Consider the following 23,310-nt stretch of genomic DNA (forward strand, 5'->3'; position numbering starts at 1 on the left):
CGGCCCTCTAACGATCCCTACGATTGGCACGGACTTACCGTTTAACATAATACGTTAAACATATGATTATCAATAGCTCACTTCCCTAGGTGTTCTTCTAACACTAGGTGTTTTTCAAATTACAGTGGTACCTCCATAACATGCCCAAGGAATAACACAATCATTGTGTTACTGATGATCCTTCCTAGATGGCATGGTTTTAAAGAATATATATACTGTACGTAACAATACTTGAGGAAAACGAAAAACCAGAGATCCGTGTTGATGTTTCACTTTCAGTTATACACTCGACAGCGTTTATTTAGAAGACTTATCCTACTTCAAGCTTTTACGAGCGTCACAATTAACATAAAGGCAGTCCTTCAGATTTGGCTGCTAAGCAAAATTTCAGGAAATTGATGATTAAGTATTCCGAGAATAAGCTTTAAACTCAACTCACCGCTGAGTTGTAGCACGAACTCTTCATAAGAAGACTTCGGCCCTCCTTTTTCAGCTTAAAAGACGTCCGAAAAAGGCAGAAAATATGGCTTCAGACAAATGTTCGTCGGCAAATTGCAAAGACGCTTGCACATCTTTGCAGCGACTTCAGAAATCGTCAGATCTGAATCGCACTCTGAACCATGCCGTATTTCTTGCAGAACATAAAATGTGCAGTTCTTCAACATGTAGCTTTTTATCAATCCAGATGGTTTGACTGGGAGAGGTGTTCGTTCTTGGATTTCTTCTGTCTCGAATAAAGTCTCGTTGGTAGATTGTCAATCTCAATTTTTGAACACACCTCTTTAGTTTTAACTATCTTCGCCAGGGCATAGGCGGGACGAAATGTTTCTGGTAAGGATTTCATTAGAGTTATCTCGGCAGGCGTAACCGAGATAGGCAACATTCGTCTTTTCACAAAGGTGCTTTCATCCCCATAAAGTCCTGTGTTCTTGTCTGAAGCATCAGGAAACATCCTGCAGTAAACATGCTTTCATTCATGAGAGAGATTTCTTTGACATTGATATTGGGGGCAACGATCCTCTTTTGTAGACCGCCGGTACTAGATCTATGCTGATCTTCACTGAATTGTTTGAATATCGATCCCATCCAATATACACTGAAGTTGAACACCGGTTTTCCCCTAAGCACCTCCATCTTGTCCACGAAATTGTAGTCTTGTCGTTCAGTTTGTCAAGAATCATACGTAGCAATTTTAACACACAGGGACTCGACGAGGGAATTGACTGCTGACACAACCGCTTCTGCCAACTCCGCAGCTTCTGGCCGTCTAAGGTAGAATGTCGTCATTAAATGATCAATAAATCCATCTAAGTTCTCTTGCAACCCAAGTACTGTCTGTACATTTTGTGCAGACTTAATACTGGAAGAAGGAATCGACGTTGGCATGTTTACAAGGATTTGCGCAAATTTTTCATTCTTGGGGGTCTCTGCAGCATTCTCGTCACCCACATCTAGAATCTTATGGTACTGCAAAGTGCGATGTCGTATAGTAGTATCCAGGGGCTTATCTCCTAATTCATCCAGGGCGTTTTGGTCAGCTCTAAAACTCCGCAACTATTCTACTTGCTCCGGATAATTGCGACAAATGAAGAGGAGTGGAGATGAACATCTCTTGCATTGACATCGATCTCCTTTGCCTTCCACAAGAAGTTTTCTGAGGAGATCTGGAAGGGCCTATGTTTCATTACAGAAACTAACGGACTGTGACCCATTTCTCCCTTGTGTTGAAATCCATCTCAAAAACTTCACTAAGAAACAAACAAAATCCAGGAGATTCTCTGTAGACATTTTCAGCAGTGATGTTGACACCATCTGCCATAAGCAAATCAATTGTTCCGGAATAAAAGATACTAGTTGACAAGCCTATCCTATGAAGTGTTGTATTCCCGATATTGTCGACTGTGTTTACGGAGACTCCGTATGACAATATCTTCTTGATGAATTCTTCCGAAACATTTGCCGGCATCATCTATCATGTTAGTCCAAGGCGTTCTACCCAGAACATTTTTATCATTCAACAGTTCTCTCACGATAGGCAAGTTCGCCTCTGCAACTTTATCCAACAAATCAGAAATTTCTTCAAAAATGTCCGATCCAGCGTAGACATGTAAGAACTTCTCACCCATTTGGTTTTTCGCTTTCAAATCAATTTCTGGAAAATTTGGAAGAATATATTTTGACAACGGAGAACTGTTATCTCTAGTGAAAGCCAGATGTAGGATGGTGTGTTCACATTTAGTCTGGGAGTTGATCTTCGTTCCAGCTTTTACAAGGGCGTGAATCCGGCTTGTTTCAAATCGGAAGAAACTTCTTCCTCGACGTCTGTGTCTCCAAAGAAATCCAAACTTGGATTCTCATCTGAGCAGATCAAACAATGCAGAGCATTGTATGCATTTAGATCTGTGATGTTCACATCAACATTTGGCACCGCTGTTAACCTTAGTAAGTTTTCAAAACGATTTGCGATAGCGGCATAATGAAGAGGTGTCTGTCCCTATTTATTTTGACAGTTGATATATCCTCGGTCCTTTTAACAACTACATTTCAACGAGATTGACGCCTGCGTCTGATGTGTTCCAAGCTGCTAAGTGAAGTGGCGTTTCCCCTTTTGCATTCACGTCACTCACGTTTGTGATTCCTGCAAACTGCATCGACGTCACCCCGCAACACTGCTCGGTGACGACCGTTATTACCAGTCCACTGACGGTCTCCTTACTCTGGTGTTCTGACCATCCGCTGATGCCTAAGAGTAGTTGCATCTAGGGTTGGACGTTTCCCGCCATGGTAGTTGCTCCTGAGGAATTCAACTGCAAAAACAAATTCAACCGCTAACTTAAGTAAGACTGTAAACGTCAATGATGAGGTTTACTGATAACCATGTCACATGACACAATACACCAAACCGTGCCGCGAAGCGCTCTCTGCCCCTCTAATTCGCCCGTTCTGCAGGCTACGGAGGTTCCAGAGGTTTTCTGCAGCAGAAGGGAAGACTAAGAAAAAGGTAAGAGAAAACGTCTGGTGCCAGGGTAAGATATATCTTGTTTCCCAGGATATTTCCAAAGTGATTTTCCTTCATTAAAAAAAAAAAGACAATCCGGTAAATTCTGGTTCTTCGCTTCGTGATCGTCCAGCATGACATTATTCCTCCCATCCCCTTAGGGTGAAGGGTACCCAACAAAGTCCTAATCATCACCCTTTCATATACTATTTTGAGTGAGAAGCTTTCATTTACCTTCCATAGAAAATGGTGCCCCACTAGCCTGCGAACGCAGACGTATTTGCGGTTGTCACTTGGTTCCAAGTGACAGCTGGATTCAAAGTCGACAAATTGTTGGCAACCGGTGGGCAGATTACAATCGATGGAACTGAGGTCTTTAAACCGAAAGTCACACACGCTACAGTATTAGACCAGAGACTTACCAACAGTTATAGCAGAAAAGTGGATCGTAATCACTTCTTGCATGTGCTGTCGGACGAGCGTCGGACTGCATTCTCTTACATACATACATACATACTTTATTGTTACCTCCCCAATGGGGCTTTTCAGGAACAATTACTTAAATTACTAAGTTACTAATAACTACACAATCAAAATTAATCAAATTGAAAAAAAAAAAAACATTTACAACATTATCTAAACTTTGTAGTCGCGAAAAATACTAAAAATAAATGAAGTTTAGGGAGTATTTACAAAGTTGTCTAAAAGCTTATTCTTTAAGATACGTTTAAAAACTTGAACTGAACAGCTTGATTTTAAAAAGGGGTCTAAATTGTTCCAAAGTCCAATAGTTCTGTAATAAAATGTTCTTTGTCCTGAAGCTGTTTTAAAAAAAGGTATATCAAGAGTTGTACGCTTGGTAACTTGCTCGCGGGTAATGAATTGTGACGTCAGATATTTGGGGGCGTGTCCGGAAATGCATTTAAAAGCCATGGTAGCTTGGCGGTAGTATAGTTGGTCCTTAACGGGTAACCAAGACAAACTTTTTAAGTGGGAAGTTACATGATCGTACTTTCTCGCGCCACTAACGATTCGACATGCGTAGTTCTGCACAGCCTGTAATTTCCTTATATTTTTCTCTGTGGTATTTGCCCAGACGTTCGAGCAGTAGTACAACTCACTGAAAACCAATGCATTTATCACGGTTAACAACGACGTTCTGTCAAGACAATGTTTGACACGGCTAATTTGCGCGAGGCGTGCGATACATTCCGATACTGTGGTCTTAATATGATCACCAAATGTCAAGTTCGAATCCAAAATCACGCCGAGATCTTTGGCTGATTGTACTGGGGAGATGTCTTTTCCCAACAAAGACAAACGAAAATCATGGAGCTTCGAAGTCATCTGTCGACTCCCGAAAACAATTAATTTCGTCTTGTCTGGATTTAGTAATAGCCGATTTCTGAAGCACCAGTTGCGCACACCGAGGAGGTCTTCGTTCACCTCCTCAACAATCCGTTGGGTGTCTTGTGAATGAAAAGAAACAAACAATTGTGTATCATCTACATAGCATTCAGTAGAGCAATTCCGTGGAGCTTCCGGTAGATCATTAACGTATATACTAAATTATAAGGGGCCCAGGATGCTACCCTGAGGTATTCCATATTCAATTGGTATTGGATTGGAAACAGTGGAGTGAATTCGTACAACTTGATATCTATTTGTGAGATAGCTGTTAAACCATTGTAGCACACTAGTTGAGGCGCCAACGTCTTGTAGTTTTCGTAACAGTATTTGGTGGTCGATACTATCAAACGCTTTGCTCATATCTAGGAGAACACAGGCAGTTAATTTCTTTTTATCTATTCCTTTAAGAAATGCATCAGTCGTGCGAAGTAATGATGTTTCAGTAAAGTGCCATTTTTTGCTTCCATTTTGTTTTGTCGTCAGCCTCTTCTTTGCTGTCAAATAGGTGACAAACTGATTATAAGCGACTCTTTCACAGACCTTTGACAACACAGGTAGTAGCGAAATTGGTCTATTATTGTTAGGAAGTTCGTGATTGCCTTGTTTGGGAATAGGTGTGATTTCGGCTGTTTTCCAGATCCCTGGGAATGTTGAAGATGAACGAGAAGCATTGATGATTGATGTAACAAAAGGGAGTATAATCGGCAGGCAAAAGTCTGGCGGCGTCGACAAAATATGGATCGGATCGGACCGGATCACGGATCGGATCACGGATCGGATCAAGGAAAAAAAATTCAAAATTCAAAATTCAAGATTCAAAATTCAAAATTTTGTTGAGCAAATTACACTAGAGTGACTACTGAGTAGAACGTTTTATTTAATTCAGGTGTGATATTCCTTTATTCTTTTATAATATCAAGCCAACTGGGAGCTGGTCACAGATGAATTTTTTTCAGGCTGTTGGGTTTTGATTGCGATGATCAATCATGTCTTCATATCTTTCTCCACAGTTCAGATAAATGATATTTCGTATACTTGCTTGCATCAAAGGTAAACTGTCATAAAACGCATCAGCATGGTAATAATAGGACGAACGTATGAATCGAAACACAAAAACTAAAAACACTAATAATATTAAACACCTGATGATTTCAAACAATTTCCGTTTCTGAGACAAGTCTATACTTTTACAAGATGTGAGTTTGGAATACGATATTTCATACTGGAATAAAACGAAACAGACCATTTGTATTTCAAGGAAATACAGCTGTTTTACAAAAAATATGGGAATAACATCGATAGTGTGAACGATAACGCAACCCAAGAATAGACAACATTTTAGGAGTTACATCACAATTTTTAAAGTCATTTTTAGGGTCGTAAAGAGTTGCCTTTATGTGGAATAAAACCTTAAAATATCGTGTTCTAGTATAGAAAGCACTTAAGAGGCAAGAACAAATCAAAACGGAATGAGGATCGTTAAGGATGGCAAAGATTAATGAGGACTGCAAATGACGAACTTGAAAAACTAGGCTAGTTTTTTCAAGATGCGCAAATCGTGACGTAGCTCCTTTAAAGCAAGTCATGTCCTTAAGCTTTCGTACGTAAGCTTTCTCATTAACTGTAACGCTAACTGTAACGCTCACATCTGACATGAAAAAGTAGCCAAGAATTAGCTACTGATACTAACAACAATTTCAAAAACGAGAATGGGAGGTTCACGCAAGCTTCAAGCCAACTAACGATCAAATATAACTACATCTGCCTGTTCATTACAATTTAAATTCGTCGTAAATCAGGCGCTTATGTGGCTTTTTAAATGACCTCTTGTCATTCTCTGTAATTAACATGTCATTGCGTCAAATTCGGGATTCTTATTTTTATTTAACATATTTTAATTTTCCACTTTTATTTTTTATTTACTATTATCTTATAAACGATTTGATATTTTTTTCTTTAAAATGTTTTTTTTTCTGTGATCCGATCCGTGATCCAATCTGTGATCCGATCCGTGATCCGATCTGTGATCCGATCCATGATCCGATCCATGATCCGATCCGTGATCCGATCCGTGATCCGATCCGTGATCTGGTCCAGTCCGGTCCGGTCCGATCCAGATTTTGTCGACGCCGTCTTCCTTCTGCCTCCGAACTTCCTTTCAATCTCTCAATGCCGTCCCTGGACTGGGTCGGGATAATGCCGGGATTCCTTCCCAGATCCAGGGTCCCTCTGCATTTTTCCTCAAAACTCTGAAAATTTCGAAACGGGGACAAATGGTATGGAAGTTTCCAGGGAAAGTTTCCAGGAATCCGGAAATTGTTCAATTTCAGACAAGCAAACCATTCAACCGAAATTCCAGGAGGAAAGTCAAATGTAATGGAAATTCCTAGAGATAAATTTTTGAAAATCTCAGCATACCTCACAAGGTTGTCCTCCTTTCTGGAAATTCCAGAAAATGCTGTTTCATTTGTCACTGGAAATTAATCTCCACAAAATTCAAACAGGAATTTTTTTATCAAATGGAAAGCACCCTACCAGTGAATGGTGGTCACTACATTGGACTTGATGCTTTTTAGGGACATAATTTAACTACCACTGCTTGCAAAATACACTCTACCATCCCTAGGCAGGGTCTTGACACAAGGTAAATGTGGTTTTAGGAAAAGATCAGTCTGTGATGTTTTCGGAAATTATGGAAACCAGTCTCATAGTACAAGAATCTAGTCTTCAGAGCCACTTGAAAAAATGGGCCCTTTTTTATTTTAGCTTGAAAAGGGAGCCACAAGTGTTGTTGGTGTGTCTTTTCTTGCATCAATAAATAATCAAAGGAGTTAATTTTGCCACTGACAAACTCTGTTGCTGAGCATAACAACTTAGGTCTCAGTTTTAACCCACAGGGAGATAATATCTTTTAAATAGCAATAAACAAATTTGATGGTTAATTTACTTGTTCACACAAACTACACATATATTTCTATTTTTCTGGATTTGCAGTGTGTTGCCAGATAGTCTAGAAGTGCTGGAACTATTAAGATCCAAGATTTTATAACAAGGTTTGGAAATCAGAGTTGAAAGAATGAGACAGGTCCCTTTGAAAACAATTGTAACACAAGCAGATTTATTTACAATTTCTCCAAAAGAGGCAATGCAACCCCAGTAACCTTGCACCCAGGATTTTCCCATAGAGAGAATGTTGACTTGAAAACATTCTTTTAAATGCCTGTTACAGGAACAAGTCAATGGCTTCCTCCTTTAAGCTGAGTTTCTTCACTGTTTCATATGAGGCTATCATTATGACACTTGAGGGAACCCAAGACACTATGCTAGCAAGCATTCCTTTTGTGAAGGACTTTGGACCTTCTTTCTTTAGTAACTCTTTGAAAGATCCTGTCATCGACTTTCCACCTTCAACCTGAGAGAAGAGAGAACATTACAGTTCCTTTTAAAACCTATTAGCATAGAGCACGTAGTTCCAGGTAATTTAAGCATCTGACAGTCCAAAAAAGCAAAAAGATTTTTAATACACATAATGGGAAATTTTGAGCCTGTTAAAACTGAATGTAAGTAAATTAAATCTGTACTTAACAGCTATTTCAGGCCTACATCTCCTGTCAGAGTTTATCCTCCCGAGGGGGCCTGAAGGCACTCCCGTAAATTTCAGATAGGTGTGTGCCTGAAGGGTCTTAAACCCTGACCCTAGTTAAGGATGAAGCAAATGCAAATTGTACCCTATTTAGGCACAAACCCAAAAAATGACCTGCTATTCAAGGGAATTTTTTCTGGCTATATAAAAGGCCCTGTAAATTATGACAGGCTTTCTATATAAATTTGAAAATTATCAACTTTATCTGACATGGAGGTGTCCAGCTTATACAAAACCAACTGAGGTAATTGTTGTAATTTATTGGCACAAATAATTCTGAGATACTGGTGTATAAAGCTCAGCCTCTCAATGCACAATTAAATATACATGCCTGTTTTACTAAAAGTAAATCTGTCAAACTGAGCATCTCCTTCTCATCTTCTCCTCTTAAATGATGTTTTACACATTTTTGGCTCTGAGACCATTCAGCAGGAGGTTTAATATGCATATTTATTTTGGATCTACCTTTCTTCCTGACATATCCAGGTACCACTGGGTTAAGCACAAGATAACAACCCAAATATATCTTTTTCATTTTACCTGCAGCCTTGTTTTAACAATATCAAAGGGATTTCCAATGACTGCTGCATTTAATCCTGAAAATCCACCGGCCACACTCTGAATCAACAGATGAGAGGTGCCTTCTGGTGCGTAATCTCCAATCATGTCCAAGTACACACCATACGAACCCCACCACACAGCGCTCCACAATGCTCCCGTTAACAAAGAGGCCACAAATCCTCGGTAAAACCCACCCATTCCGTGGTCTTTAAAAAGGTCTGTAGAGATATGTAAAGCTCCTTTGAGTTTTGTGCTCGTCTCTCCCTGTCCTTGAATCATAAGCTTTTGAGAAATTACCTCGATCGGATTTCCTAAAAACTGCTCCATTACGGCAGCAATTCCACCAGCCACAAACCCGCGAGAGCCATCTCCGAGGAATGAAATCTGCGAACGCGAAACCTCATAGCTTGTCACGTAAAAATGCCCCGTTAAAATACTTAACTGGCTGACCACAAACCCTTTGTAGAGCCCTCTAATTCCTTCAGATCTGACAGTTTTGAACACAGCATCCAAGGTGCCCTTGTACAATGCATTTGCACGCTGAACTTGAAGTCTAGTTTTGATCACATCAGCTGGATATAAAATGGCGTTCACACCAAGGAAGAAAGCACTACCGAAGGTGTAGTATTTGAGCTTATCAATATGCTGCCATTCTATCTGTTTCACCTCCTCTGGCATCGAGGTGAGATTTTGATGGAAGTGCGCGCCTGCGCGCCAAAACAAAATTGATCCTTACGCTGTTCGTTACGCTAATCAATTAAGTACGCACCATATAATGTTACGTCAAAATAGTCACGCTAATTGAAAGAGGTGGACTTGATTGGCCATCTTTTAAGGGAATAACGTTTTTGCCTCTGAATTTTGTGGCGCGATCGGAAATGAATTTTTTAAGTCCAGTGTCGTTTTTTCAAGCCTTTATACAACGTGGATTACGTGACTTACCTCGGGGCTTTATATCGCTAAGATCACTGAAGTGTAAAGTCACGTTAACTTCTGTTCTGTCCTTCACAAAACTACAAAAATTTAAAACTTTATTTAAATTCAACACTTCAAAATTGCGGCCTGAGAACCACTATTATTTTACTCCACATAGGATCAGATTTTCCTGTTTTCCACCTGATTGCTCAGAGAACTTATGTTCGTCAAGTCAGGAGGGTTGCATTATCAACGGACCCCTCAAATAGACGTTGATTTTATTTTATCAATTCTCTTTGATTGATGTTGAAAATAATGTTTGTTCATTTGTCGTAGGACCAGTATGGAGAATAAGTTTTGATGAATTCATTTATTTTTTGGTTTGGCTACCATGATCAACGTTTTCTCTTCACCTGTAAATATGTTCAACTTTCAATTGATATTTTGAGGGGGACCCGATCACCATTGGTTTTTTTTTTCTTCTTTTGCTGATTAGACAAAAATTTAAAATATCAAGTTCTAGTTGAAAGGACTTTTCTATTTGTCGCTTATTTACATTTTTTATTTATTTTTTTCCCTTTCATTTGTTTATTTTCAGTTTTTATATATTTACACTAACATATGATCTTTTTTTTTTGCAAAATTATGGTTTTGTAATTACACATACCCTGATTGGTCGGTTGCTGTATATTTCGTACGAGGCAACACACTTGTTGCCATAGAGCCCGATTACATGAGACAGGCTGGACTGGTTACATAGACCTGCCAACTCTCCAAAGAAGTGTTCTGGGGAGGAACAGGATTTTAGGAAGGGGGTTCGAGTTATAGACCGGGCCAAAGGTGGTTTCCTGTATGGGGTTCTGGGGCATCCTCCCCCAGAAAATTGTTAAAATTGCCCTCAGAAATGGGATGGTAATCGCAGACCAAGGCAGCGTGTTGTCTCTTTTTTTTTTTTAATTCACGGGATTCAACCGAACCCTAGATCCGTCCCATGTGTCCAAACCCACTAAGTCCGTCCCAGGTGTCCAGCCTACAACTTGATAGGCAAACTTTCACCACAGATCAAACCAGCTGGATTTGACACAGTGATAAGTTTTCAGCCTCACACAAGATTTTCAGCTGAAAATGGGTAGTTCACATGGTGATACTAATGTCACTTCACAAAAGTTATGGCATGTTGTAAACCAAGGGAAAGACTAACGAGAACATAGAGAAGAGCTCTGGAAGATAAGATGAAAGTGACAGACTGTAAAGGTGGTATGCTGTTGGGGCTGTCCCAAAACTCTGTTCTATGGAGCTGTTTTGATTATGGCCTATATAACCTCTATATATACAGTCTCCGCAAAGTACCAAGGGCCTAAATATACAACTTGTGTCACTAAGCTATTGTTCTGCGGTCAGTAACCCAGCAGATTGACCTTGTAGACAGCATTGCATACCAAGAAATGATTAACCACCATGCCAGCGCTGAAAACTCAGGAGCCCAATTTCCAAATCTGGCCTTGTTCCTGCCCAATCCACAGCTGTATCTTATTCGTCTCAATTTACAAGAGAAGCATTATTGGTTCATAGTCCTAGGGCATAACTTAACTAGCCCAGAGACTCCACGCTGTACCTGGCTAGCTGTAGACTGACATTTGGTTGTAATATGGCCACCACATTTTGTTCATTTGATCAAACCAATTATTTATTTACCCTCTCTCCTCCCCTGGGGGCTTTCGTCAAGCCCTCATTGCCTCTCATTTCCTCAGTAAAGGTGCCCAAATAGAGCTACTGACTTGTTATGTTCACTGTGTTGTGCAAGAGGATCATGCCTTGGGATAATTAGAAAGATGGGAACAAGTCAAACTGGCACGCAATAAAGGGGACGATGGGCCCCACATGCTTCTCTAACTCATGATTCTTTTGCTTATGTTTAAAAATAGACATAAGAGATGACTGGGGACAAGTCAGGTCCTGTTCTGTCTCAAAGCCATACCAGTCCAAACAGGCTCAATGTGGTAAAAAAGAAAAATAAACCTACTACAGTCCAGTTTATTCACATTAGCCTTAAATTTTAGCCATTAATTTTAAGTACATAAAACAAAAAGTTCTTGATTATTCAGCACCAGAATCCTCCTTTTCCTTTAAGCTTAATTTCTTGACCATTTCATAGCCTATTATTGTAATTGCACTGCATGGCATTTCAGAAAGTGCACTAGCAAACATTCCCTTTGTTAATGCCATGGGTCCTTCATTTTTCAGTAGATCTCGCAGAGTTCTCACAATAGACTTTTTTCCTTCCACCTAAAATAATAAAGAGACATGATAAACTTGCCATCAAAACTTTTATGAGCCAACAAAGCAGATCCTCTCTTAAAACTTGTCCTGGATGGGATGGCATTCCAGCACAGGTTACCCCCACCTTCCTTCCCCCAGTGTTTGTTAGCCTAATGGTCCAGCTTGTGCTCAAATCCAGGCTACTCAACCTGGAATCCATGCACTAGCCTGATGCCATGATCCTTGTGGTTAGCACCAAGAATTAAGACCTCTGGATCAGCATAAATCACAGCAGTTACTCTCTCTATGCGTGTTTAGAAACCATTATAGAACTTATTATAAAATAATGCGTGCAAACAATCAAACTAGAACCAGGATTTTCTGGTTATAGTTTTTGATTTTGTCCAGAGTAAACAACAAGAAAATGTGTGAACTCTGAGAATGTGATTGATTTGGCCACAACACAGCACCACCCCAAATATTTTCAGTCTGCAACCTGCACTAACTGATATAACCCTCATCTTGTGTCTCATCTAAATTACCTGGATTGCTTTCCAGTGACCCACCATTCAAATTCTTTAACTTACCTGCAATCTAACTCTGATGATGTCTAATGGATTTCCTACCACAGCTGAACTGATTCCAGCTAGCATTCCTGATAGTCCCTTAATAACAAGGTGTGACGTCCCATCAGGGACCATTTTCCCAATCACATCCAAGTACAAGCTATAAGAGGCCCACCAAGTGGCACTCCAAAGACCCTCGACCATTAAAGACGCAGCGAAACCACGGTAAAAACCGGAAACTCCATGCTCCTTAAACACTTGCTTAGCAATTTTAACAGACTTTATGGTGCCACCCTGTTTGTTTCTTTCTCCTTGCCCTTCTACCATCAGACGTTGAGATATAACATCTACTGGATTGATAAATGTCTGCTCTATGACGGCAGCTATGCCACCAGCTATAAAACCACGGAATGCATTCTGGAATGTGGAAAATTGTTCCCTGGATATCTCGTAACTTGTAGCGTACACGTGGCCGCTGAGAACGGCGAGCTGGCTTACTGGAAATCCTTTGTACAGCCCCAAGAACCCCTCGTGTTTTATAGTCTTCAAAACGACATCCAGTGTGTTTTTGTAAAGGGATTTTGTGCGCTGGAGTTGAAGTCGCGTTTTGATCAAGTCGACCGGATACATGACTGCATTTGTGCTCAACATGTACACGTTCAAAAACAGAAAGTACTTCTTCTTTTCCAGCTGATGCCATTCTATAATTTTTACCTTTTCCGGCATTGTGACAAAACTGATTCCAACAGTGTTCTATTTCCATTTCTGAGAACAGGAAAATATTCAACAATAATCGCGATCATGAGGTCGCCATCTTATTTGACTTAGGAACCAAGCCAGTCCTTTAGCAGCCGCGCCTGTTGGCGACTGCCGTTCAAGTTGTCTTGAGGGGTTGTACTTGTTGCTTGCTTTCCACCCTTTCCACGCCATGATCATGTTAAAAATATGGTTTGTTGTTACCGCGACTGAAGATTTTCAAGGTACCATCCGCCATCCCTCCAACAGAGTTCACCTGTGTTTTGATCTACTTTAGTATATCGGAGTGGCCAGTGCCGTGGTTTGACTTCAAATATCTGATGTTGTGGTACAACAATCTTGTTACACAACACATGTGAAGTCAACGTGTATTATATTTCTTGTACTTTCTTTTGCAAAATTTTCATTGTGTAAGGCGTCCTTTGGTTTCAGTCAGCGGAATAAATCTTTTGCAACTGACGTCAACGCCGCCATGTTGGATGGCCATGCATGGGTCTTTGTCATTTGGATCTCTCGGGAATGGTTGCAAACCACCACATTTCATTGAAGGGTTAAAACATATGATCATGTCTTAAAATCCCGGGGATGGGAAATTTGACATTTTATTACTTTGTGCCCTCCCCATGTGGTCTAGGTCTTGCATTTGACAAAGCATAACGAGCCAGACGTTCTTAGCTACCAAAAAACAGACCTGGGATCCCGTGGAGATGTAGAACTTTTAGTCCTACATCTCCACGGGATATCCAGTGGCTTACAACATTCCAGTGTAATCATATCCCTGTCGGTGATCGTTTATGTTCCACAAAACGCGTCAAGTTTTGCACGAATGTGTCATAATCCTAAAGTGTGAAATTAAATTTACTGTAAGACAATTCCATCGTGTCAGAAAGATACAAAACATTTTACTAGTCGGCGATTCGGGAAATCGCGCGACTGACGTGAAGAATTTGGATTAAAAGAAAAAATAACGTTGAAACAATGTGTTTTCTAGGCTGGGGCGCAAACGCCAGTTTAAAACTTAGACTTTTTGATACATTTCTTACTCTTGTAAAGCTACGGAGCACGTATAGATGAAACGTTTTCGCTAATCTCAGTTATCACTGTTATTCAGTAAGCGAGGGGACTATGCCCAGCAGCCCAGAAATGTCCGAGAGTCAGAAATGTTCTCAGATTTTCCGCGGAAAGCCTAATTGAAACCTGTTTAGGGTATTCTCTGTATACATGTTTGTTGCTTAGCGATTCCAAAAATAATCTGAATTTTCTAGTATTCGAATTCGAAGATCATGTGCACCGACACTTTGAAAATCAGTTAATGTTATGGGCAGTCAGGAAATTATCTCAAAACTTATGTCAAAGTTCTCAAGAGCGATAGAAATCTCGAGTACATGATGTAATTCTTTACGAGAAATGCCGAGCGATTCTGGAAACAGCACGACGGAAAAATCACTATCACGAGTTTGTTACATATCCCGAAGCACTCAGCAACTGTATTGCATGGACTTCAGCCTGGATGAACCAGAAAGGATATGTAACATGTTCCTATAATGTCACGCACGACGGAAAAAATAACTATGACGATTTTGTTACATATCCCGAAGCACTCAGCAACGGTATTGCATGGACTTCAGCCTGGGTGAACCAGAAAGGATATGTAACATGTGTCTATTATGTCACGCACGACGGAAAAATAACTGTAGCGATTTTGTTACATATCCCGAAGCGCTCAGCAACTGTATTGCATGGACTTCAGCCTGGATGAACCAGAAAGGATATGTAACATGTTCCTATAATTTCACGCACAACGTAAAAATAACTATGGCGATTTTGTTACATATCCCGAAGCGCTCAGCAACTGTATTGCATGGACTTCAGCCTGGATGAACCAGAAAGGATATGTAACATGTTCCTATAATGTCACGCACGACAGAAAAATAACTGTGGCGATTTTGTTACATATCCCGAAGCGCTCAGCAACTGTATTGCATGGACTTCGGCCTGGATGAACCAGAAAGGATATGTAACATGTTCCTATAATTTCACGTACGACGGAAAAATAACTATGGCGATTTTGTTACATATCCCGAAGCGCTCAGCAACTGTATTGCATGGACTTCAGCCTGGATGAACCAGAAAGGATATGTAACATGTTCCTATAATGTCACGCACGACGGAAAATAACTGTGACGATTTTGTTACATATCCCGAAGCACTCAGCAACTGTATTACATGGACTTCAGCCTGGGTGAACCAGAAAGGATATGTAACATGTTCCTATAATGTCACGCACGACGGAAAAAATAACTGTGGCGATTTTGTTACATATCCCGAAGCGCTCAGCAACTGTATTGCATGGACTTCAGCCTGGATGAACCAGAAAGGATATGTAACATGTTCCTATAATGTCACGCACAACGTAAAAGTAACTGTGGCGATTTTGTTACATATCCCGAAGCGCTCAGCAACTGTATTGCATGGACTTCAGCCTGGGTGAACTAGAAAGGATATGTAACATGTTCCTATAATGTCACGCACAACGTAAAAATAACTGTGCCGATTTTGTTATATATCCCCGAAGCGCTCAGCAACTGTATTGCATGGACTTCAGCCTGGGTGAACCAGAAAGGATATGTAACATGTTCCTATAATGTCACGCACGACGGAAAAAATAACTGTGGCGAGTTTGTTATATATCCCGAAGCGCTCAGCAACTGTATTGCATGGACTTCGGCCTGGATGAACCAGAAAGGATATGTAACATGTTCCTATAATGTCACGCACGACGGAAAAAAATAACTGTGGCGATTTTGTTACATATCCCGAAGAGCTCAGCAACTGTATTGCATGGACTTCGGCCTGGATGAACCAGAAAGGATATGTAACATGTTCCTATAATGTCACGCACGACGGAAAAGTAACTATGGCGATTTTGTTACATATCCCGAAGTACTCAGCAACTGTATTGCATGGACTTCAGCCTGGATGAACCAGAAAGGATATGTAACATGTTCCTATAATGTCACGCACAGCGGAAAAATAACTAAGGGGATTTTGTTACATATCCCGAAGCGCTCAGCAACTGTATTGCATGGACTTCAGCCTGGATGAACCAGAAAGGATATGTAACATGTTCCTATAATGTCACGCACAACGTAAAAGTAACTGTGGCGATTTTGTTACATATCCCGAAGCGCTCAGCAACTGTATTGCATGGACTTCAGCCTGGGTGAACTAGAAAGGATATGTAACATGTTCCTATAATGTCACGCACAACGTAAAAATAACTGTGCCGATTTTGTTATATATCCCCGAAGCGCTCAGCAACTGTATTGCATGGACTTCAGCCTGGGTGAACCAGAAAGGATATGTAACATGTTCCTATAATGTCACGCACGACGGAAAAAATAACTGTGGCGAGTTTGTTATATATCCCGAAGCGCTCAGCAACTGTATTGCATGGACTTCGGCCTGGATGAACCAGAAAGGATATGTAACATGTTCCTATAATGTCACGCACGACGGAAAAGTAACTATGGCGATTTTGTTACATATCCCGAAGTACTCAGCAACTGTATTGCATGGACTTCAGCCTGGATGAACCAGAAAGGATATGTAACATGTTCCTATAATGTCACGCACAGCGGAAAAATAACTAAGGGGATTTTGTTACATATCCCGAAGCGCTCAGCAACTGTATTGCATGGACTTCAGCCTGGATGAACCAGAAAGGATATGTAATATGTTCCTATAATGTCACGCACGACGGAAAAGTAACTATGGCGATTTTGTTACATATCCCGAAGTACTCAGCAACTGTATTGCATGGACTTTAGCTTGGATGAACCAGAAAAAGGATATGTCACATGTTCGTATGATATGAACGAGCGAGGGAAAAAGGACGATTTTGTTGTTGTTTTTGTTTCCTATAGGGTCACGCATTACTGAAAAACTATGTGGTTTTTGTAAAATATCCTGTAGCACTCGGTAACGTAGGAATACTGCGAGGACGTTTGCGTGGGAAAACCAGAGCAGATTTATAATATGTGGCTACATGGTGATTTTACTATATAACTGGATTCGTCTTTCAGAAAACTGGTGTACCATGGACTTCAGTTTAGGGTCTAACCCACGACTGAAAATAGTGATTTAACATTTTAGTAGCTATCTAGTCCCCATTCAATCTAAAAGCATGACAATGGGTGTAAGTTATGATACAAATAAAATATTAATCGGAAGACTTAACTTGGTGCGTTTGACTTGTTGAGTTTTGAAGCTGTTGTCTTGATTCGATGCTCTGGGAGGTTGGTCACGGGCAGCGCAACCTGAAAACACTTTCTGGTTCTCTCCGTCGTTTTTGGGTGAATGAATTCATGTATAAATCAATCGTGGCTGGCGATTTCGTTTGGTTTTCAACAACTGTTTTATGGTTCAAGCGAAAACCAATCCAAATGTATAGTCAGGGCAGCTCCTTTGTTTCCCTTCCCGTGAAAAGAAAACCCATGCGCCTTCTTCAACTCCTCAAGGCAAATTCGATTGGAAACTGGCTCAGTTTCGCACAAATGCGTCAGAGAGACACCATATCTTCTAACTCAGAGGCACATCTCGTTTTGTGTCCGTTTTCAACGACCGATGACGGGTTCATTCGAAGTCGAAGTCTTTTTTTTATATATGACCGCGCAATATTCCCGCGTTATGAAAATTTATTATAAAATATCAATTATGTGGCCAGATCATATCTGAAAATAACCAGGTTACTTTTGTACACAATTACTCTCACTGAAAGCAATTATTGCTAACCACAATAGAACCGCAAAAGTCACCCCATAGCAACCGGACCTGGCGAATTTTTGAGCTTCCGGTTAGCTCTGGCTCGTGATGTGCAAACATGATGTTGTCATGTTATCTTTTTCATCTCCCATTGATCACTTGTAGATCAAATTTCATTTGATCCAATATATGATCAACAGGAGATAAAATAATCATATACTAATTATTGATTTTAAAGCTCTCTGAGATGATCAGCTGCATAAAAATATTTTGCCTGTTCCGTTTGCTAGAGAAGGATCATGCCTGGCTATTGGCTGATTTTGCTTCAGGGGTGTGTGGGATGGGCACTGCTGTAAAGTGACTAATGCATAAGTGATATTTAACAAAAACTGAGTCTAGGCACAGAAAGCCCTCACTTGAATTTGAAGGATGACACAAAGTTTTGAAGTAGCTGGCCTTAGTAATTGTTGGAGTTAAATAAGGTGGCTGATTTTGCCACACATCTCACCAGATTACCCTGCATTTAGAATTCTGCATATATGTAAAAATTCAAAATAGCTGCCAGAGATCAGAAGACACTTATCCACAATTATCTTATATTTGTCTTCTGAGTTGTTGTGGAGGCCCTTGAGATCTAGTCCTATAAATTTAAAGATACAATAAATAGATACCAAATGAGAATTTTTTCCTTTGTTAAATACATTACATGTACAGACATTTGTATAGCTACATAACTAGATTCTCACTTGGCAATCTTGTAAAACAGTATATGATAGTTTTAAATTAATGTAATGTATTTAGATTAGTATACTATATACTATTGTAATTACTGAAGATTTTAACCAAGTTTTAGAAAATGATTGATTGATTGATTGATTGGTTGGTTGATTGATTGATTGATTGATTGATTGATTGATTGATTGATTGATTGATTGTATGGCAATATCTCTTCAAAACATTGACTGACTGCAAAATTTTAAAAGCAACTTTCTCGCAAAAGCATTCATCACCTGGCATTCAATTATTTCATAAACCAAAACAGTCAAATGAGTTAACATCATTGGTTGCACTAGCACCAAGCATTGAAATGATCCCTTTATCCATGAAATAGATTCTGGAGTACTATACATGCTACTGCTCCCTTTGTTCATTTATGTCAACAGACCCTTCAAATAAATGATGATGATATTTAAATAACAATACTTATACATCCTAAGCTTCATTTCATGTGAAAAATCATTTGTCTGGAAACATGAGTGTGAGGCTAAGGATGTACGAAGTATTGTTATGCAAACGTAGGCACCATTCATGTCAAGGGTCTATGAGACGTAAGGTAGTATTGTTTCATACATCAAATGAAAATCACTCTAAGGCACACCCTAAAGACAGACAACTGTCCACTCAAAGCACATGGATGGACATAAAAGAAAGTTGCCCTGTCCTCCATTAACAAATATTACCACCTCAAATTAAACATGAAATTCAGAACCACTTACCAAAATAATAGATTCATCGTTGCCACTTGTCTACTCAATAGTTGATCACAGACAACATTGACATACTAAGCATAAAACAGCTTCACACGCTTGCAAAATTCAAAATGTACCAGCAAATTTGATTGCCTCATTAAAAAGATGCTGGTCCTGCGTAAACTCAAACCCGAGAACTGAATTACGTGCAACCTGCTCACAAAGTGTTTGTTTACCCAGCTGTTTAGTATGTAAATTTCAGTTTCAACCTACTTAAATATTCGCTTTCTTATACTTCATTTACCGAACGTTGAACACTATAACTCTTTTCTAAAATGTACATTGCTCTCATTTTTAAACTTGTTTTTCGCGAATTAGTTTTCTTTCACCTTTAGCCATGACTTCCCTGTCTTTAGTCGAAATTAATTAACCAAAACACCCTCGATCATTTTATTATACAGCTTTTTCAGACAGTCACCTCTGGCTGGGTGCTGCACTAAAGTAGTTTCCTTGTATTCACACTTGTCTTCATACATGCGAAATTCTTTATTATGAGTAACTTTAACACCAACCCGGTCCGCCAGTATACCAATGTACGCATCATCGATTTTTAAAGGTTTTAAAACATCAAAATACGACAGAAACTTTTCCACTACATCATGCGACAAGACATAGCCTCCCCCGCTACAATATGGCTTGTAAACAGTTTCGTTGTATTCCTCAGGTGACACCGCATATCTACCATCTCGCAAGACAACACTGCCAACCATGATGTTCCCGGTGTAAAACTTCTTCTTTGGTGTTGTGTATTTGCTCAGGAAGTCCATCAGACCAAAGGTATTCACGAACACGTCATCATCTGACTTCAGGAGGTAATGAAAATTGCAATATTTCACCGACCATTCGAATCCCATGGCAACTTTATAACTCATGTTCCAAAAATGTTCATGGTAGTCTGCCTGTACCATGTCGCCGTAAATTTCGGCCTCTTTCTTCGCTTTCCTCATTTCTTCCTCGTTGCTGTTTTTGCCCAAGAGGAAAACGGTTTTCCATTTTGTTTTGATAGAATAATCGGCTCCCCAAGTCTTGCGTATTAAGTGGCGCCTGTCAACATTTCCCACATTCGTGGACACCAAAATGAGCAAAAACACAGAGTTCGTACAGATAGCCGTACTCAGTAATTTCGTGCGATGAATGTGTGGTTGAACAACTGGTGTACCGGTGATGGTGTGATCGTTTACTAATGAACCGAAGTAATGGCTTTGTTTGAGGACTTCTGTTCTTGACTGCTCATACGGAGAAGGAGTCGCGAGATAATTCACCGCGTTTAGGTTGATATCGTTCCACACACGCCAGATTCGAACGGTTAACAAGAACGCTACGCAGGTAAGCAGGAGTGGAAGAGATTTCTTCAAGAAACGCATCGTCAATCGGATCAAACTCCCCACCGGCATGTTTGAAGACTTTGAAGCTTAAAGACAGGCCGAACACCTGGAATCAATTCGTCTTAATTACTGTTTAATTATTAAACTGAGTTGTGGAATGTTTTTTTTTTGTGAAGTCCATGTAAGGTTGCGTGACATTCTGATGGCGGGAGGGACAAAATAATATCGAATATTATTGTTATGCGAAAATACGAACTTGAAGATAACATAAATCAATAAGAATTTGTCTGCAATTAGTAGACACAACAGCAACGCAACGAGTTTGGGGCAAAAGAACAATTTATTGAAAACTAAAGGCTATGAAATTAAACCCAGGGAGGGTAGGGAGGGTAAAACCAGCGAGGAGAAACCACAACTGATCTTTGAGACGACGCTGAACTCGATATGACCGAGGAGAAACCTGACTCGACTGCGAAAAGACATGAACCACACTAGGGGGTGTGTCACAAATTAAGCGTTTTGACAAAGCCAAAACCACCACATGCATCGATTTTGAATGAATCATTCATGCGTGACCGTAGATGTAAGGAAGTGATATAAACTCACGACGGCCGGTATACCAGGCACGATTTACGGTCGGGTTTTGTGGTAAGGGTTTTCTGTAAGGTTTTACAATTTTACAGGCTCAATAAAACAGTTTAGTGTATGGCCGTCGACTTGTAACATATTAACATATTTAGTATTGTTATCTGTTACCATGGCAACGAGTAGAAAAATAATTTTATATCTACCGCATTATGCATTTGGCCTTAGGGCTCACCGAGTGAGTTTACAGCCTTGCAACCCTTCGGCCTTACACCCCCACAGCCTTACATCCCCACAGCCTTACATCCCCACAGCCTTACATCCCCACAGCCTTACATCCCCACAGCCTTACAACCCTACGGCCTTACATCCCCACAGCCTTACATCCCCACAGCCTTACATCCCCACAGCCTTACAACCCTACGGCCTTACATCCCCACAGCCTTACATCCCCACAGCCTTACATCCCCACAGCCTTACATCCCCACAGCCTTACATCCCCACAGCCTTACATCCCCACAGCCTTACATCCCCACAGCCTTACAACCCTACGGCCTTACATCCCCACAGCCTTACATCCCCACAACCTTACATCCCCACAGCCTTACATCCCCACAGCCTTACATCCCCACAGCCTTACAACCCTACGGCCTTACATCCCCACAGCCTTACATCCCCACAGCCTTACATCCCCACAGCCTTACATCCCCACAGCCTTACATCCCCACAGCCTTACAACCCTACGGCCTTACATCCCCACAGCCTTACATCCCCACAGCCTTACAACCCTACGGCCTTACATCCCCACAGCCTTACATCCCCACAGCCTTACATCCCCACAGCCTTACATCCCCACAGCCTTACATCCCCACAGCCTTACATCCCCACAGCCTTACATCCCCACAACCTTACATCCCCACAGCCTTACATCCCCACAGCCTTACAACCCTACGGCCTTACATCCCCACAGCCTTACATCCCCACAGCCTTACATCCCCACAACCTTACATCCCCACAGCCTTACATCCCCACAGCCTTACATCCCCACAGCCTTACAACCCTACGGCCTTACAACCCTACGGCCTTACATCCCCACAGCCTTACATCCCCACAGCCTTACATCCCCACAGCCTTACAACCCCACAGCCTTACAACCCTACGGCCTAACAACCCTGCGATCTTACACGACCTTACGTCCCTACAGCCTTATCATTTAAGATGGTTTTAATAAAATATCGGTATTCACGTAAGCCAATTCTCTATCCACACCATTCCACCATCCATGTCATTCCTTATTTTTCGGATCGGGATCATTTGCGGTCCAATATCATATGGGGATCATTTCCGGTCCGGGATCATTTGCGGTCGAAATTGGGGATCATTTGCGGTCCTGGGATCATTTTGAGAACCAGAGTACCTCATAGGGGTGAAACAAATTTCAAGCCACGCCCACAAAACAGGATCTTGGTACCTCTTGTTATTTTGAAAACAACCCCTAAGATTTTGGGGGTTGTTTTCAAAACTTCCGACGAGCACCCCCGTCCCATGTTTTTTTTTTATGGGGTTGGGTAACCTTAGTGCTAAGGTTACCCTAGCAAGAGAATTACCATGCATAGCAGTCCCACATTTCTTATTCTTTACATAGACGCGTTTACAAGGCTGGTAGGGTTATCCTGGCACTAGGATAACCCTAGCTGAGCACTGGGGTTACCCTAGGCCAGGGTAACTAATCCAACGCCCTGCTAGAAACAACTCGCCTACCCGGGACAACTTTATCAAAATATGATTAAAAAATACCGGCAAAACAAACGTTACGAATTGTATATTGTAAATTAAGAAACATCGTATTAATTCACAATTTGTTTTAGTTTTGCTTTGGATAGGAAAATTTCCAATAACGGCTTTTTGAAACGAAATTTTCGTCGTTACTGGCGCTAAAATATTCGACTGCAGAAGCCAGGAACTGCTTCCATTCTTGCTAAATCGTTGTTCTACTTTA

General features: G+C 40.7%; 3 protein-coding genes and 1 pseudogene across 3 annotated transcripts; all 4 read right to left on the reverse strand.

Annotated features, from left to right (window-relative positions):
- Positions 1 to 494: 494 nt before the first annotated feature.
- LOC110054139 (uncharacterized) lies at positions 495 to 4,745 on the reverse strand (annotated as a pseudogene).
- A 2,753-nt stretch (positions 4,746 to 7,498) lies between these two features.
- Positions 7,499 to 9,369, reverse strand: LOC110054140 (solute carrier family 25 member 44-like). The gene is made up of 2 exons (XM_089273166.1): positions 8,592 to 9,369; positions 7,499 to 7,820 (listed from the first exon to the last, which is right to left on the reverse strand). The coding sequence occupies exons 1-2, from the start codon at positions 9,288 to 9,290 to the stop codon at positions 7,632 to 7,634; spliced, it is 888 nt and encodes a 295-aa protein (XP_089129292.1). The 5' UTR covers positions 9,291 to 9,369; the 3' UTR covers positions 7,499 to 7,631.
- Positions 9,370 to 10,463: 1,094 nt separating this feature from the next.
- Positions 10,464 to 14,232, reverse strand: LOC149118817 (solute carrier family 25 member 44-like). Its single transcript, XM_089273160.1, has 2 exons — positions 12,374 to 14,232; positions 10,464 to 11,813 (listed from the first exon to the last, which is right to left on the reverse strand). Exons 1-2 carry the CDS (start codon positions 13,076 to 13,078, stop codon positions 11,625 to 11,627), a joined length of 894 nt encoding a protein of 297 aa, XP_089129286.1. The 5' UTR covers positions 13,079 to 14,232; the 3' UTR covers positions 10,464 to 11,624.
- A 4,304-nt stretch (positions 14,233 to 18,536) lies between these two features.
- On the reverse strand, positions 18,537 to 20,842 carry LOC110054187 (beta-1,3-galactosyltransferase 5-like). Its single transcript, XM_020760533.2, has one exon. It carries the CDS (start codon positions 20,793 to 20,795, stop codon positions 19,764 to 19,766), a length of 1,032 nt encoding a protein of 343 aa, XP_020616192.2. The 5' UTR covers positions 20,796 to 20,842; the 3' UTR covers positions 18,537 to 19,763.
- Positions 20,843 to 23,310: the final 2,468 nt, after the last annotated feature.

The sequence above is a fragment of the Orbicella faveolata genome, unplaced genomic scaffold (genome assembly GCF_042242905.1).
Source record: "Orbicella faveolata isolate gen_17 unplaced genomic scaffold, um_ofav_v1 contig_1, whole genome shotgun sequence".
In the NCBI taxonomy this organism is placed as follows: Eukaryota; Metazoa; Cnidaria; class Anthozoa; order Scleractinia; family Merulinidae; genus Orbicella; species Orbicella faveolata.